General features: G+C 53.3%; 8 protein-coding genes across 8 annotated transcripts; 5 read left to right on the top strand and 3 right to left on the bottom strand.

The window, feature by feature from the left end:
• Positions 1-1034: 1034 nt before the first annotated feature.
• AB675_2473 (uncharacterized protein) lies at positions 1035-2145 on the top strand (the record flags this gene model as incomplete). Its single annotated transcript, XM_018142447.1, has 2 exons — positions 1035-1844; positions 1906-2145. The coding sequence occupies 2 exons, from the start codon at positions 1035-1037 to the stop codon at positions 2143-2145; spliced, it is 1050 nt and encodes a 349-aa protein (XP_018004944.1).
• Positions 2146-2682: 537 nt separating this feature from the next.
• On the top strand, positions 2683-3918 carry AB675_2474 (Actin cytoskeleton-regulatory complex protein end3; the record flags this gene model as incomplete). The annotated part of the gene is made up of 1 exon (XM_018142448.1): positions 2683-3918. One exon carries the CDS (start codon positions 2683-2685, stop codon positions 3916-3918), a length of 1236 nt encoding a protein of 411 aa, XP_018005198.1.
• A 193-nt stretch (positions 3919-4111) lies between these two features.
• Positions 4112-4607, bottom strand: AB675_2475 (MICOS complex subunit mic10; the record flags this gene model as incomplete). The annotated part of the gene is made up of 3 exons (XM_018142449.1): positions 4112-4179; positions 4230-4380; positions 4527-4607. The coding sequence occupies 3 exons, from the start codon at positions 4605-4607 to the stop codon at positions 4112-4114; spliced, it is 300 nt and encodes a 99-aa protein (XP_018004796.1).
• Positions 4608-4907: 300 nt separating this feature from the next.
• AB675_2476 (uncharacterized protein) lies at positions 4908-6047 on the top strand (the record flags this gene model as incomplete). Its single annotated transcript, XM_018142450.1, has 1 exon — positions 4908-6047. One exon carries the CDS (start codon positions 4908-4910, stop codon positions 6045-6047), a length of 1140 nt encoding a protein of 379 aa, XP_018004822.1.
• A 278-nt stretch (positions 6048-6325) lies between these two features.
• AB675_2477 (uncharacterized protein) lies at positions 6326-9303 on the top strand (the record flags this gene model as incomplete). The annotated part of the gene is made up of 2 exons (XM_018142451.1): positions 6326-7311; positions 7377-9303. The coding sequence occupies 2 exons, from the start codon at positions 6326-6328 to the stop codon at positions 9301-9303; spliced, it is 2913 nt and encodes a 970-aa protein (XP_018005241.1).
• A 272-nt stretch (positions 9304-9575) lies between these two features.
• AB675_2478 (Vegetative incompatibility protein HET-E-1) lies at positions 9576-11276 on the bottom strand (the record flags this gene model as incomplete). The annotated part of the gene is made up of 2 exons (XM_018142452.1): positions 9576-9977; positions 10116-11276. 2 exons carry the CDS (start codon positions 11274-11276, stop codon positions 9576-9578), a joined length of 1563 nt encoding a protein of 520 aa, XP_018005092.1.
• A 783-nt stretch (positions 11277-12059) lies between these two features.
• On the top strand, positions 12060-13223 carry AB675_2479 (uncharacterized protein; the record flags this gene model as incomplete). Its single annotated transcript, XM_018142453.1, has 1 exon — positions 12060-13223. The coding sequence occupies one exon, from the start codon at positions 12060-12062 to the stop codon at positions 13221-13223; it is 1164 nt and encodes a 387-aa protein (XP_018005097.1).
• Positions 13224-13888: 665 nt separating this feature from the next.
• AB675_2480 (putative transporter) lies at positions 13889-16030 on the bottom strand (the record flags this gene model as incomplete). The annotated part of the gene is made up of 9 exons (XM_018142455.1): positions 13889-14448; positions 14508-14523; positions 14574-14659; positions 14712-14981; positions 15032-15061; positions 15107-15144; positions 15299-15457; positions 15525-15701; positions 15858-16030. The coding sequence occupies 9 exons, from the start codon at positions 16028-16030 to the stop codon at positions 13889-13891; spliced, it is 1509 nt and encodes a 502-aa protein (XP_018005119.1).
• Positions 16031-16871: the final 841 nt, after the last annotated feature.

Below are 16871 nucleotides of genomic sequence, written 5' to 3' on the forward strand. Positions count from 1 at the left end.
TGGTAGCTACAGACACACTCCCGTTAATGAGCCTGGGCGTACCACAAGCCTCACTCTCACAAGCACAAAAATTGCGCTGTCCGCCGAAGCTGACAGAAGCTCGAAAGAGACTCGCAGACCGCCTAATCCCTCTTCTCCAGGAAGTCCCAAAGCTCTTGCCAGACCGGGCTGAATTTTCGGATATCGAGCACTCTGTGCAGAGCAGAACTCTGGAAGCTTCCGTGCTTCGGTGAAAAAGCGACAGAGATCACACCTACCGCGCGACTGCACGTCTCCGATGTCGTGCATTACCAGCAGGTGTGATCAATCTTGGTATGAGTATCTGAATAATGTTCGCGGTTTGATGGTCAACAAGGGCCGCACTCCTCCCGATCTACGTCATGGTTGGCGTGTGTGAATGAAGTACAGGTTTACTCTTCTCCTTTCGTGGTCGACAAGGTCCTCTTTGACGGCAAAATGGATCGCTGTGGATCTGAACATAATTCGCAGTCGCTTCCCTCGTTTTGAGATCTGTCGAGAATGGGCTCTTCGTCAGTCTCTTCTCTATCGAAATTGAACTCCAATCCCGTATGCCTTTCGCTGAGAATGGGCTCTCGTCAAGTTGGCGTCCGTTGAGAATGAACTCTTCGTTAAGTAGGCCTCCGTCGAGCTTTCTGCGTGTCCGAAGCAAAGCCTGCTGCCAAATGGTCAGTCTCAATACATCCCTCGAAACGTCCCAACTCCAGCAAGGTAGGTCATGGTTTCTTTGTACTCAGGACCAAGTCAAGACCAAAAACCGAACAAGCAGTGCTCCTAGCAAAATGTTCAGCAAGGCACGTGAATGCAGCATGTTTGAGACAATCAATAACACCACGTCGCCACTGTGGCCCTACCGGGCACGGCAGTCCTCACCCCACGCGAACAAAACATCCTTTCCTCATTCTAGCACATGAATTTCAACTTGCTTCTTATTCAACGACCACAGAGAGCCCAGGCATCAACTCCGACGGCCGATTCCCATCGAATACGCATGCCATCGTCACAAACACTTCGAGATGGCGGCAGCGAAGCATCGCGACCCAAATGTGCCCGCGAAGTGGACTGATCTCCTTCCCGAGGTGCTTACCCTGATCTTTGAGGAGCTGTTCCGCGATTACGAGGCCTCTTATCCCGTCGATGAGCTGCACGATCAGAATCACGACGAGATTGAGCAGCTCGACGAAAATGACGATGAAATGGAGCCACTCGAGAAGACCTACTACGAAGTTGAGCTGTACACAAAGCTGAAGTACTCTTTTGGCCGCCTGCACATGGTCATCCCCACTCCATATTGCTTCGCGGTATCCAAGAGCTATCTTGAGGCAGCTAGGAGTTTCGTGCTCAAATACTCCTTCGTCGAGCTACGCCTATTCGACTTATACTTCTCCCAGACCCGCGAGATCGTTCTCTGCCCTGACTTCAAGGAGATTCGATATCTAAAGGTGCCCTATGCTCAGGAGCTCGCCATTACCGTCCAGGCCGTCATCGACGCCGCACCATCGCTCAAGATGCTGGTCCTCGACATGGGTCAGCGCGAATTTGGCTTCAACCACCTGCGAACAATCTTGGATGTCGACGAAGAGCCCATCGCCCCAGAGTTCGATGAAAAAGAGACCACAAAAATCGCTCAAGACTTCGCGGCTGTCATTGTCACTGCTTTCATTGTTGCTCGCTACAAGGACAAGACACTGTTCGGTAGTGCCATCGAAGCCTGGCTGAAACGCGACAAGGAGTTCGACTTCTGCATGGACTTCACAACCGAAAAGTCGCATATCTCGGAAGTGGAAGAATTTTCGTGGGGCCACGGTAGCATTCATTGGATTTGGGTAAGTGTGATTCAGGGGCATCCGTACATCTGGCCATGCATGACTGATATTTGTGCTGCAGAAGGCAAGATTCAATGCCAGCAAGATGGAGATCGACATCCGGGAGCCCGATGACCTTGTCGCAACCCCGATCGAGCCGCTCGCAACAGGCTTGACCCTTACCATGGATCCGACGTTCTGGCAGGAAAGTCTCGACGGTTACATTCGCCACCAGAAGAACAAGCGCGCCCGCAGAGAAGCGTCAAGTCTATCATTTGCCACGGGAGAGGGGGATGCAGCTATGCTCGGCAATCTTGGATGACGCTGTCTGGTTTGACGTGGCAGAGGCCATTCAATGGGAAATCAGATCTGGTTTATGGAACAGAGAATATCAGGACAGTCAGGATAGAGTCAGGACAGCAAAGGTGCACTGGAAAGTAATCGCCGACATTGCCCAGAATCACGGGCACGAGGCGGCCTTTGGAGTACCCTGGATCTAGTTGATCAGATTCTTCACGCATTCCGATAGTTATGGGAGGTGAATTCATCCGAGTCCTTCGTGCCAGTGATGTCGAATTTCAGTTGACGTAGCAATGCCAAGACATAACGGCCTGCGCCGCTGGGGCTACGACGCTCCGCCCGCTCCGACCTCCGCTGCTTATGTGGTTTACTATGTACACTCTCACATCGGACCTGTGATCACTCGTGCTCTGTAAACGCTCGCGCGGGGCAAATTGCTGCGCAACACGCAAACAGTGGAGTCCCGGTTTCCCTTTTGCAGGAGCAGACGTTCGTCCAACCATCCGAGGTCTGGCAGACCTGTCTAATCCGCCCATAAGCTCTCGTGTCAGCGGTAGACATGGCGGCCAAGCGGATTGAGAAGTGGGAAATCGACCGCTACTGGGAGATATTCGCAAGTCTGGTACAGCAACCAGCTACGCCCTCGACGCGCTTGACGAATCAGGCCGCCGCAAATGTCCTTCGAAACTCGCAATTGAGAGACGATCAATTAGAAAGAGTCTGGGATCTGGCAGATGTGGACGGCGATGGCGAGCTCGACTTTGAGGAGTTCTGCGTGGCCATGCGACTGATCTTTGACCTTGTCAACGGCGAATATCAGGACGTTCCACCATCGCTCCCAGATTGGCTGATTCCAGAAAGCAAAGCTCATTTGGTCGCGGCCAACCGAGCGTTGACAGGTCATCAAGCAAGCCAATTCGAGCGGATAGAAGACGACGAGGAAGATGCGGGTCTAAAAGATGGCTTCGACTGGTACATGAACCCTTCCGACCGATCCAAGTACGAAGAGATCTATTCCGCCAACAAAGACCGCCGGGGAGATATCAGTTTTGAGAGCCTACACACATTATACGGCAGTCTTGATGTTCCGGACACCGATATTCGAAGTGCTTGGAACTTGGTCAACACGAGTGGAAGAAGCACCATTCCCAAGGACGCTTGTCTAGCCTTCCTACACATCCTCAACTATCGGCATGAAGGGTTTCGGATCCCACGATCCGTGCCACCAAGCTTACGCGCAAGTTTTGAAGGCAACAAGATCGACTACCAGATCGACAGCATACGAAACAAGCCCAATAAATACGACGAAGACACCAGCACCGGCCGAAAAGCCAAGTTTGGTGATGCGTATCTCAGCAGAATCGGAGCGCGAGCAGGGACTGGCTATCAACCCAAAGGCACCAACTTCAACGATGTGGTCGAGGACGAAGACCTCGAAAAAGTCCGCCTTCTGCGGGAACTGCGGGAACTGGAACAGCAGCAAGAAGCCGCCCAAGCATCCTCTGACCGACGACGGAACCAGCGGAGCGAGAATGGCGGTGCCCGGCAGCCGGGCAAAACCAACTGGACTCTGATCAAACGCGAAGCTCAACAACTACTCGACTACAAGCAACGACAATATGTCGAATTGAACTCTGATAAAGCTGCCAGTGCAGGCGGGGACCTGAAGCGGTTGAGGGAGGATTTGGCTCTCGTCGCGGAGCAAGTCGATGGGCTAGAAGCTCATTTGCGGAAAAGAGAAGCGGAGCTGGATAATCTGAAGCGCGAAGTCGAGACGGAAAAAGCAGGGCGGTAGATAGCCGAATTTTGTGTACAGATATGCAGTCCACGCAAGGTCATAAGACGTGGTTGCAGCAAGCCTTTGTGCTCGACGCCATTGTCCGTAGTCCTCTATGCCCGCTCCACCCTCGCTGCGCGTGGCCATCAACGTCTGCTACAGACAGCAGAACACAACACTTCCCACTAGCACGTGACAAAACTGCCCAGGCTCACCTCTCCGTCCGTACTTTCCGCAGGCCGTCTGTGTTGAATGGTCGATCACCGCGCTTGAAATTTGCTGCTGAGGTTTAGCCACTTGCGCCGATGGTTCCGTTGCTGAGAACTCACCATCCGCTTCCTCCCACGCGCGTCCCGCGCCGAATCCAGCTCCGAAGAACACCGGCCATGCTCTCCGCTTGAATAGCAGCACTGAAAAGATAACGCCAAACGACAGGCCCAGACCCGACTTGATCACTGTCGACGAGAGAAATCGGTCCCACTGTTGTTTCCCGTTAGTGATATGCTCTTGTGACATTCCGCACGTAGGCCACAGACACCACCCGCCAGGCTGCCTTTGGAGACGCGCGCCTCGCGCCAGACCTCATCTCACGTCGCAGCCGGCTCAACTGAAGCTGTAGCACGTACCTTCTCATTTAGCAGAGCTTCGCTCACAGGTCTGCCTTTCGGTGTAGGTAAGGGAGGGTCGGAAGTATTTTCGTTCGACATCGTGGCAACGGCGGGCCGGTAGTCAGTAGCGGAGCAAGTCGAACGCAGGGAGGACGCCTCGGCAGACTGGCGATTCGTGTAGAGGCTTTGCCGATCGAGCTGGGTTGGAATTCGAGGATTCTGTCTGAAGTCGCGGAAGCTTCGAACGAAGCTCTCGTTCCTGAATCCGGGCGCGGAGATAACTTTTTATCACCGCAAGATCCACCAATATCAAAAAACCGTTCAAGAATGAATACTGTTTATGAACTTTCGGAGACACCCACAACTACTTCTGGCGGCTGCTGCTGATGTTTCGCTGACATGAGCGAGCGCTCAAAAAGTGCTTTAGAGTCGCTCGAGCGGAGCAAGGCGAGCTTGGGCCAGCTGGTCGAAGATGCCGCAAAGATAGTAGGAGCGGATTTGATCTCCGAAGTGGACGGTGTGAAGAACGATGGTCCGAACATCCAGCCAACCGCTCGATACACCTTCAAGGAGCAATGGATCCTACGATGGCTACTTCGACGGTTCATCGCAACGGACACGATCCAAGTCAATGGAAGCAAGATCGAGACCACCAAACCACAGCTTCTCGACCCTCGTCCATGGAAGTTGCTATTACACCTACTACAGACCATACCAGCGCAGACGTTGACGGAAGTTCTCGTCGAGCGAAAGTTCGGACCGCATTTCTCCGAAACACTTGCTCGCTATCTCGAACTTCGGACACAAGCAAATGGAAGCAACACAGTATCCAGCAACAGTGCCCCAAATGGTACCGAGCACGAAAGGTCGCCCAAGCGGAGACGACTATCGCCATCACCTGAGAGCATAGTCGCAACGAGTCCAATAGACCAACTCGTAATGCAGATATGTGCCGTCTGTGCCGGACTAGGCGGGTCAGCGCAGAACGACAGCCAAGAGTCCTTCACAGCCTTATGGTCCTCGATTGACTCGTGTGCCACCTTCGTTTCGCATGCCCTACGGTTGGCCTTGACTATGCTAGACAACTCTGGCCAGACTGAGTCGACTGCAAGCTCTGTGCAGACAATACTAAGCCTTTGGGACTCATGGCAATCTGCTGGTGGCATTTTCAAGACCGCTGACGCGAAAGTCTTCAACAAGACCTGTTTGTCTCTGTGTCTAGAGGTAGGGACGGCGTTGAGGCCCTGCAAAGCACCGACCTTCAATAACGCAAAGAATGCAATCGAAGCACAAATTGCCCGATCTACAGTGCTTCCGTTACGAGAACGGTTCAATAAGAAGTATCTCAGACAATGGACATCAGTAGGCGGCTGCCTGACATGGACGCTGATCGAACCGTTCGCAAGAGAAGTGCGCGACTTCCTGTCACCGCTCTCAGACCGAGGAGTTGCTCAAAGGGCCGACCATCTATTCGACATTGCATTGCGGCTTATCCCAAAATACGATACCCGCACAAGACAGCGTGAGCAGCCATGGTAGATGCTTTACTCGTGGGTCTAGCATACTTTGCATGTCCTGGACTTGAGAAATTGGACATTGACAAGCGTTCTGTTGTGATCCTGGACTCTATAAAGGACCGAGAGCTTATAGATCATCAATCCACACTCACAGAGCTGCTCAGAGTCGCCCGCTCTGGGTCCTGTACGCCTTCGATCGAGGTGACGAGCTATCTCGCAGGTTCCCTGTCGGCATCCCGCGACTATGAACGTCCATGGACTGCCATAGCCTCGTTGATGGACATGAGGCCCGAAACGTTGATGCCGAACACCTTGATACCGACGTCAGGCCACGCTTTGAACGATTTCACAGCCCGAATAGCGGATCCAGGCTGCAACGTGCATGTCACCGACTACGAGGTGCTCAGAGACCGTGTAGTCATCCCAGTCCTTCGATCGTTTGCAACTTCGCGAGCACTTCTTGACTTCACCACGATCTGGAAACCGCAACTTCAAGAAGCTATCAGAGTTAGTCGACCTGTCACGGACAACACGATTCCAGCAGTGATGTTATGGGACAGCGATGAGATATTCGACGAATTCAAGAAGCAGGTTGCGATATCAACGTCGACTGTTGCGGTGGAAGGCATACTGAGCGAGCTACTTCCATCCCTCGAAGAGATGAGCACAAAAGCGGGCACTCTATTGGACTGTTTTGCGACCACTGCGATTGCGACACCTCTTGTTGCGATGGGACGGTCGTCAAATGAGGCGGACAATACCCAGTACTGTACCAGCATTCTTGAGGCTCTCGGTCGCGTGCTCCAAAGAAAAACAGACTTTCAGGGCAAGCGTTGGAGGCTGTGGAGACTGACAGCCGCCGTACAGCAGGCAGATCCGGGCGTGCGGCTGCCTGTCGGTTTCATCGATGGTAGTAGCCCTCAAGCTTGTCTCGCGGACGCAGAAAAGGCTGGCACTCCTGGCTGGAATCAAGAATGCTACTTGCGGTTCAAGGTGCTGGGTACAGAGACCCTGGCCGGCAACGAGCCTTATCGACTTGCCTTCGAGAAAGAGCTTGCTTCTCTACAAAGCCTTGCCGAGTATCTGGTGAAGTCGAGTACTTCTGCCGAAGGTGATGCTTGGGAGGGACGGAGTCTGACAATGTCGACTACCCGAAAGCTCGCATCTGCTTGCCTTGGCATTCTTTTGGCCAATTCTGAACTGCTCGGACGGAATCGCGCCTTCTCAGAAGCAGTCTTCCACATGTCTTTGGAATCCACGGATGCAGAGACCCCTGTGGACGGTGTGTCAGTTGCGACCCTTCCAATGCTCTTGCAAGCAGTCGCACAAGCATCTGTTGATGCGTCCGAAGGAGACTCGGTCAAACAGCTATTCAGGCTGTCCATGAGCAAGACGCCGGATCGAGCGATGCAGATTTCCAAGGTCTGATCAAAGCAAACAAGCTTGCGATGGGCAAGATGCGTACGCAATATCTACGAAGGACGGCAGAGCAGCAATTCGAGCTTCTCAAAGCTGCGAAATTCAAAAAGCTTCGATTGTCCGACATTGCTGCTATTCTAGGCTTCCTGATGTGGGTTGGTGCGACCGTAACTGTGAGCTACACGCGCTCTGAGTCGTGGTCAGACTGGAGAAATATTTCCGACAAGCTTACCAAGGCGAAGAGCGATGCTCTTTCGTTTGACTTTGTTGTCATAGCGCGTGCGATGCAAGATGCAGTAGATCGACTTCTACAGCATGCCATGAAACCCGGTGCTGAGGACACGACTGTGATGAATTCGATAGTCCAGCACACAATAGATGTTCTTGAGGCTCTGCATGACATCGAGGGCAAGGTGGACGTGAGTGACCACCCATTCGAGCTCTGCGCTGCCCAACGAATTAGCACCAACGCCGATACATTCAACCATTTGCGCGACGACACAGTGCCAAAGATTCGGGAAGCATTGGCTTCGGTCGTGGAGCGAAGTATCCAGGATCTCACCGAGGGCAGTGCTTTGGAGAAGACTCCTGCAAAAGCCGTCGTCCTGCTAGAGATGGCGGACGAACTCTCGGGTCCTGCGTCGCGGCATACAGAAGTTCACAGATTTAAGCAGCTGATACTTGACAAAGAGTCAGACATTAATACCGATGGTCAGCATCTAAAACAGATGCTCAAGAATCAGACCAATTCAATGGTAGCATCGTTGTCTTCAGCGAGACAGGCGCAAGAAGGCACAGAGGATGCATTCACTCCAAGCCTGAAGAATATCGGGGTGCTCAGCGGCGACACCCAGGCCGAATACTACAGAGCAGCAGCGAAGGCCATCTCCTTTGCAAGCGAACTGCATTTCTCGAACTACGCTAGGTGTATCGAGCTTTGCATGAAGAATGCAGATGCTAATCATGGCATCATCGACCAGTTCGTCGTCGGAGCTATCACCCGGAAGATCAGTACGGACCACCTAGAGCGAGACGAGAAGCTTGTCCTGATGCTGAACACAGTGGCCAGCCTGTCAATCGAGCAGTCTATCCCTGGTCAGAGTAGCCTTCTCAGACTAGAGAATGCCAGCCTCGCCTTGTCTTTGCACCCTCGACAGATAACTCAGGCCACGATAGACCGACTCCTAGCACGACTCTGCACTTTTGGTTCCAGAGATTTGACGAGCAGTCCAGACTCTACTGTCGAACCGCACTTGCTCATCGACCGCATCTTCTCCGTCATCGGCACCCTCCTATCGCGCTTCCGCCGCCGCCTTGCCGACCGCCATCACCTTCTGCTACCCGTTCTTCAACAGATCCTGCGCTGCTTCTTCTACTCACCCGAGCTCGAGCGCCGCGCTCGACAGACCACCGTCATAGGCAGCAATCCCTCCAGCCTCCTACGGTCCCTGCCACCATGGATCCGAAATTCGAAGTCATCTCTGCCAAGTTCATCAGCCACAACCCTTTCCCGCATCCTCTCCTCAATATGCAACCCAACCGTCTCAGCCGCAAAGTCCTCCTCCCGACGCGGCGGGCGGTCGGCCTCAACCCAGCTTAATGATGAGACCAAGCGTGTCAAGACTCTGGCAGGCCAGCACATGCAGTATCTGGTCATGGAGTATTGCCGATGCACGCTCGATGGAGAGCTTCAGCCGGCGGTGAAGGAGAAGCTGCTGCCGGGCATGTATGTCATTCTAGACGCTATGAGCCGGGAGTTGATGCGCTGTATGAATGCGGATATGGATCCGAGTAGTCGGGCGATATTCAAGGGTTTGTATGATGATTGGGTAAAGTATGGGAAGTGGGATAAAAGCTGATAGTATTAGCTTGACCGTTGAGAAAGGTGCTGGAGTACTTCTATAGAATCTGTTCGAGATTGCGCCGTCGCTCATCTTCCGCGGACTTGCCGTAATGACTCGTATCATCCCTATTGGCAGGCGAGAGACCTAGTGATCATAGATATCCCGCTATCCTGGCCGATTTAGTCACCGAAGCCATCCGCGTCCCACGAGCCGAGTCACAGCAACATTCGGAGCAGAAGAGAGCCTCGCGCCCGTACTTCAGCGCCGCGTCGCTAAAGTCAGCGGTGTCAGGCGCGCCGACTGATCGCTCTTGGATCTAACCTCTGTGGAATCCAGATAGGACGAACATGCGTAGGCCCTCGATCGCTCTCGATTATAAAATCGCCTTCGAATGGTAGCGTTTCCTCCTGCACCGGCAGTAAACGGTCGCCATTGTGGTTGACGAGCTGTATCTGGACATCCCATCCGTGTGTTTCACGCATTTCTTCGCTAATGTTTACTGTGAACTCGAGCGCTTTCCTGCCGCGCTTCGCTCTAATCTCAGCAGACCACGGATTCTGGCCGTTGCGAGTCATGAGTGCGACCACCGGATGACTGAAGTAGAATGTGGAATCATACGCGAATCGGTTGGCGTGACCGAAATCCACGAACAGTGGTAAGAGAGCATACTTGCTGCCGCCCAGCCAGCGCTGTCAACCCGTCAACGCTCGGCTCGAACAAATGAAACGGTGGCAGCACGGGGGAGTGGAGGCGAAGGCTCGCCAAAGACAGTGTAATTCAGACCACTTCAAGCGCAGGCATATATGACAACGAAAGACTCGACTTACGGCACTCGTTGGAATGGCTGAATGCGTCCGGCTCGGATCGCGCTCGTGCGTAAGATAGATCGATCTGGATCGCGGTTCCGACCAGCTCTTCGGAATTCTCAAAAGTCCCTGCGCGAAGACTGTACGGTCCAGAGGAAAGCACAACAGAGTGTTTTCAGATGGATGCCGTCGCCATGTGGTAAAACCTAGCTCGATGTCCTGAGCATCAACGTTTGCATCCAAAACAAACAAAACGGTCGTTGTCAAGGTGTGAATCAATGGCGCGGATATGAGCAATCCCCTGTTCGTCATTCTGAATTCCGGTGCTAGATCCTCCATATTACAGCCGATGTTGGGCGTCGGGACAAATTTTCTGGCACCACGAAACGCCAAGGGGCTGGGAGCGAAGCAGCCTTGCCAGTCAGTGGGTTCGTGTGACCCTTCAGCTGGTGGCCAAGACCAACAGAAGATAGTATGCTCGCTAGAATATCGTATGATTTCTTCCTGGAGTCGGATGAAAGCTTTCTTGCCTTCTCCGTATAGTAATGGCATATTGACCTCGAAAAGACCCAGCAGGCAATAAGCTATGTCTTCATCCCTGGTCGTTGATCGGTTCGCTGCCCATGACATTCGTGTAGCTAAGGGGCTGAGCCGTATTGATTCGGGCTCCCGGAGGTACTGAGATTGTATGGAAGTGACAGTACTGAGCTTACGTAGCAATGTCTGCCTTGTGCCGAATTCAGTCCAGGATGCATCGAAGAAATGAACCTCCCCTGGCGCCAAGAGCTCTTGCAGAGTCCAGCCACGCGTGAACCAACGCGATTCCTCGAAGCTACTGAAAGTCGCAGCGGACCCATCAACATCGTCCAGATAGGCTATGCAGACCGCAGACCGCTGGTACCATGTGTACATTGAGTTGATTGCTTCGCTCAGCTCCGCGGAGCTCTCCTTGTTGATGCAATTCGTGTCCACCCACAGGTATTTCGAAGAAAAACGTCGAGCTACTTCACAGGCCGTTTGGATCTTCCGAAAGCCTTTCTTACTAGACCTTTGTCCGCTATCCTGCCAGTCCCGGTAAGAGACCTCCTCATCACGCCAGCAGTGCGATAGTATCGCATATTCTGGGATCTGGTCGCCTACGTATTCTTCTAGCGCCAGAGTGTCGACGTTGATGAGACGCATGGAGGCGCAGTATGCCCTTTAGCGTTCAGCTCAACTGCCTCGCAAGATCATGCTGTTGACGAAGTTCCTGTGATGGCGCTGTTTCTCGAGCTTAAGTAGTCGAGATAAGTACCAACTTGAGGCAGCGACTATCTCGAAGCCTGGCCACCGAGCAGGGATACGAAGTGTTGGTAATTCTAGGCACCAGCGCCGCGGGCCCTACTGGCGAAGCTGTGCCGATGTTGCGAAGCATATGAGTAGTCTTCAACGTCAAACAATTGAAGCAGAAGGTCATGAGGGACCTCAATGATAGCGTTAATGACTCCAGTTCTGTTCAGTTCAAGTTGCCTTACCCGCCGACTCTAAAACAAGCTTAAACTGAGTGGTGGACCCTGACCAGAAGTTGGGGGAGAAGGTGCATATTCCCTCATGCCAGCACATTTCAACGAATCTTTGCCACTATCACATCTACGCGACGCAGTCTTCCGACAAAAGTACCCTCACTCGATTCGAAATCCGCCTTCCTTATAGACATAGCGTCATAGACCTCGCACCTCATACTCGCCGGCTGCGACGGTATAGCTCAAGCGCCTGTCTGCTTCCACCACACTCGTTTAACATATGCAATCCGCGGTCCTACGAGAAGCCACGTAGCACGATAATTTACTCAAACGACACCTTGACGTTACTGATATCCGCATCCTACAAGTTTGCGTTCACTCAGAACGCCCGACCAGGATATACCGCACAAGAGCTTGGATCTCATACTGATCTGAGCCCCTAATCAGCCACCACGTGGGCGACATGCCCGTGCAGAAAGGCCTGACACTCGTCGGTCTCCTCAGCATCAGCTTCGTGGTCAGCATAATATACCTCTTCCGAGGCTCACACGCCGGCTTCGGCTTCGAAAATGACGACCCAAACATCAACTGGCCGGTCAAGGAACCCGGCCACGAATGGACAAAACACGTGGTCGTAGCAAAGATGAGCTACGAAGACCGCTTCTCATCCTGGCTCGAGACCGGTGACCTCCACGGCGCCATACCCAAAGTCTACATCGCCGATGACCCCTCTGCACCACTCAGCGTCCCCGCCAACAAGGGCCACGAAGCAATGGTCTACCTCACCTACCTGATCGACCACTACGACGCCCTTCCCGACGTGGCCGTCTTCATGCACGCCCACCAGAATTCCTGGCATCAAGACGGCCTTCTTGAATACGACGCCCTCGAAATGCTCAAACGCCTGTCCCCAGAAGCCGTCACTCGCGAGGGCTATCGCAACCTGCGCTGCGAATGGAACCCTGGCTGCCCAGCCTGGATTCACCCCAAGGCCTTCCAATACGCCGACTCGCCTCGACCCGAAGAACCTGGCGTCGCCGATGCCTGGGCCCAACTCTTCCCCTCCACCCCAGTCCCAGACATAATCGCCCAACCCTGCTGCGGCCAATTCGCGCTCTCCAAACAACGCATGCTCTCCATCCCAAAAGCCCGCTACCAAGTCTTCCGCGACTGGCTCCTCAAGACTGATCTCGGCGATGACATTTCCGGTCGCGTCTTCGAGTACCTTTGGGCGTACATCTTCACGGCCAAACCAGTCTTCTGCCCGGACATGCGCAAATGCTATTGCGACGGCTACGGCGTGTGTTTCCTTGACGACAAATCATTCGATCACTGGTTCAAGCTACGCTGGGAGTGGCAGCAACTCGAGAAGCAGCTGCGGGACTGGAAGATCGTGGCGGCTGGGAAAGTCAGCTCGGATCGTGCTGGAACCCTGCCGGCGGCCGAAATCAAGGAGCTGGAGAAGACCGTGCCGCTGACGGGGCTGGGGCAGCAGCTAGCTGATGAGATGAACGAGTTGCAGAGGCAGATGGACGAGAAGAGACTGGCTGCGATTGCGGCGGGCGACGATCCGGCCGTGAGGGCGAAGGTGGCGGGGAGGAAGTGGAAGGAGGGGGATGGGTTTTAATTGACTGATGGGACTAATGATACGACTTGATGAGCATAGGCGCTAAACCCGCGAAATGTGTATAGACACGTGGGTCGGCGCACAATGGGAAGGTATACTTGGATTTCATTAATGTATGTTGATAGATAAAAGTATATATGGCATACTCATATGTGTACATTGTGATCATGTCTCACGAGGAGAGCTTTTATTGCAGTCATCGCCCACTGTATCAATATGTGTCTGAAATGTCACGAATCGAACTATCGAAATCACGTCAGCCGGTCTGCTCAGCGTCCATGAATATAGACGCAAACAGCATACCACAACTCAATTGCACGAACCCTCAAAAATCGCATCACTCATACGTACTGCAGTCATCCGGTCTTATGCACGACCCATCCGCGCAACATTGCAGAAGGCATGATCGCTCCTGCTGTAATCTCGTTGCGGCTTATCGACCTTGTCATCGCCTCGTATGTACTTGCTCTTCTCTTCCCATCGTCGTATTCCTTGGGTCACAAGCTATACACAAATTCCGTGTTCTCCCGGTCTGTGAGGTCCAGCCATCTGCGAAGTCGCTATCGTCAGTATTTGATCTTGCCAATAATTGACTTACCACACTAGGCTTTCACGCCACGACTCTCCATTTGTGGCATTTGCACGAAAAGACAGGAATAGAGGACTTACTCCTGGTTCGGCACCTTAGCATACCCCTCCTCCGCCCGCAAAGCCGCCTTCTTCGCGTTCTGTCGTCGATAGTACCACCAGATGAAGATTAGATCGACCATACAGGCTGCATAGCAGCCTAGGATGGTGTACTGTGCTGGGCGGTAGTTTGGGGCGTCTTCTGGGCGGAATGTTTGTGGGCCGATGATGTTCCCAACACAATAAGCCACCAGGTACAGCGCTGCAATAGTCGTCTTCTTCGTATAGCCCGCGACATTACTGCTGATCAAGCTCAGGAGCGCCACGAACGGGCAAGGAACCGAAAGGGTGAGGTAGAAACCAATGAGCCGGCCGAGCTTCATGTCCAGCGGAAGGGCAACGATCAGGATGAAGCCGAAGATGCCCACGCTGAGTCCTACCATGGACCAGAGGATGCGTTGACCATAGCGGTCACCGAGGTAGCCGCATACGATGAGGGCTACGACTTCGACGGCACCGCCTGGCGTGCCGTAGAGGAGGGATTCGGAGGGCGTGTAGCCGAAGGAGACGATTAGTTGGGAGAAGAAGTTCGACATTCCTAGATAGGTCAGTCACTCGAACGGGCTCAAGCGTGCGCTCTGAGGGCTTCTTGCTCACCTCCATTCGGAATGTCCTTGAGCCAAGTTAGCTTCACTTTCCTATCAAGATCGGCCGTTCACTTACAGCCACCAAAGCATAGAATACGAAAGCCCAGGTCATAGGGTCTTTCAGAGCCTCCACGACCTGGTACTTCTTCCAGTGCTTGTTGCCTACAGAGTCATCAGCAAGTCTCGCCGAAGGTCGCGTGCTATTGATGCTCACCGATACCCTGCTGATTGCTCCTGACGCGCGCCATAGCAAGAACACGGTCACGCTCGCTCAACCACTTTGCGTTGAGCTGGTTGTCCGGAATGACCCAGTAGAACAGAATACCCATGCCCAGCGTAATGAAGCCATTGACCATGAACACAGTCTTCCATGGCGCGATAGCCGAGCCGTGCTTCTTCGCGCCTGCATCGATGCCGTATGCGACAAGACCGCCGAAGATTTGGCCCATGCCATTGAAGCTGAACCAGATGCCCGTACGTAGACCTAGGAGATCAGGAATCGGACCTGAGTTCGGCTGGTGCATGTTAACATACCTTGCTCTTTTCTCGTCCACCATTGACTTGCTTGGAGTCGTCAGCGAGGCTCGATTGACACAGGGTGTTACTCACTCAACAACGCGAAGCCTGGCGTTACCGCAGATTCGAAGCTGTCATCTTGGTTAGCTTTGTCTCAGGAGATGATCATGAGATGGAAGATTGCAGGGGAGTTGGCAGTCATGTCTCGGGAGGCTTTGTGTGCTTGCTCGCGCCAACGCTCATGTCATCGCTCATTTCCCGACGCAAGTCTGCTGGGGTACTCACACGCCTAACAGAAAGCGAACGGCGACCGCGCCGCCAAAGTTCGCCACAACTGCATGGAGGACTAACAAGGACCCCCATAGGATGACGTTTACGGCGCTGTACTTAGCCAGCGGCATTCGTTGTAGGAGTAGATTTGTTGGGTACTCCCAGAACAGATAGCTATACAGCAGCAGTCAGTCGTGGATCCCTAGAAATGTATTGTAGCATCACTTGCCCAAAATAAAACATCGATCCCAGCCATTGGTAGTTGTCCCCAACGAGATTGATGTCCTCCTTGATTCCCATGATCGAGGCATAGGATAGTGTCGTCTTGTCGAGATACTGCTTCCAGGTCAGCGTCTTTTCCTCGTCGCCCTTACGCATGAAACCACTCACATTCAGACCGTACACAACACACATGATTCTATTGCACCCGTCAGCCTGAACTTGTATCGGGAAGACCCTGAGCAGGGAGATCGATATCCCGCCCAATTCGGGGTCACAGGCATACGTACGGCATCATATGCAAGTCAATCCGCCTCAGCAGCCGCTTGTTGGTAGCTTCATCGACCTCGATGACCTCGCCACTGGCAGAAGCTTCATGGCCTCATCATGGTCGCCAGAGTGCTCCAGGATCTTCTGTGCTGCTGCTGATGACTCTGTTGACATGCGGCGAATGTCGACTGGCGACGCTGCACGGTCGGGCTTGATCTCGCTGGCCAGATGCTTCTCGGGATCTGGTTGAGAGTCCATCTTGATGGTCTTAGGGTCGGGCTAGTGGCAAGGGAATGAGTCAAGGCGGCGGCATTTAGTCAGTAAGAGAGTGATGGGGAAATGTGTTGTCACTAGCAAAGCCAGCCTCGTCACTCCGATTGACTGAATCTGTATGGCTCCTACTCAGTCAATATGTCGTATTCATGACACCGCAAGAATGGTCATCACATGCATGCACGGTCCCGAGCTCATGTTCCGTCGACTGATAGGAACCATTTCCGATCACTGTGGTCAGGACATTTGCCGATCAACTCACTTGCCGATTCAAGCAGGCTATCAGTGATCGCCATCTCGTCGTATCGCTGAGCGAAGGTAATGCGGTGATGTGCGGTCAGTAAGGAAGATCTGATTGGGGACTTTTGCTGTGCGTCGTGAGAACACAAGCCACTACGGCAGCCAAGTCCAAGCAAGCATCATACGTGTCGCCAGGATGCATCATGGTTCGTGACTGCAGTGCGACGAAACTGATAAGCCGCAGCGTCATCGTAGAGATAGGCAGGAGCGTTAGACCTTGGCAATATGCGGAGAATAATGGGTGGGCGGAAGCGAGACTTGGCGTGGAAGACTGTGTGAAGGTTGAGAACTCGGGCTGGAGACTTTCCGAGCACTGATAGCACGGCTGTCGCAAAAGGCAGTAGCAACCCTGGGACTCGATTGATCTATACTCCGCAGGAGATCCTTCCGCGAGTAGCAAGGAAGGCGGTACCATCGGGCGAGGCACGGCAGTCTCAGCCTACCCGGGAGATGCTTTACTCCTGCTTCAAATCCCCTTCCAACCCCTTCTGAGACCCAAGCCTCTACATGGAACGTCTGCCATACG

Source organism: Cyphellophora attinorum (genome assembly GCF_001299255.1).
Source record: "Cyphellophora attinorum strain CBS 131958 chromosome Unknown Contig2, whole genome shotgun sequence".
Lineage (NCBI taxonomy): Eukaryota > Fungi > Ascomycota > Eurotiomycetes > Chaetothyriales > Cyphellophoraceae > Cyphellophora > Cyphellophora attinorum.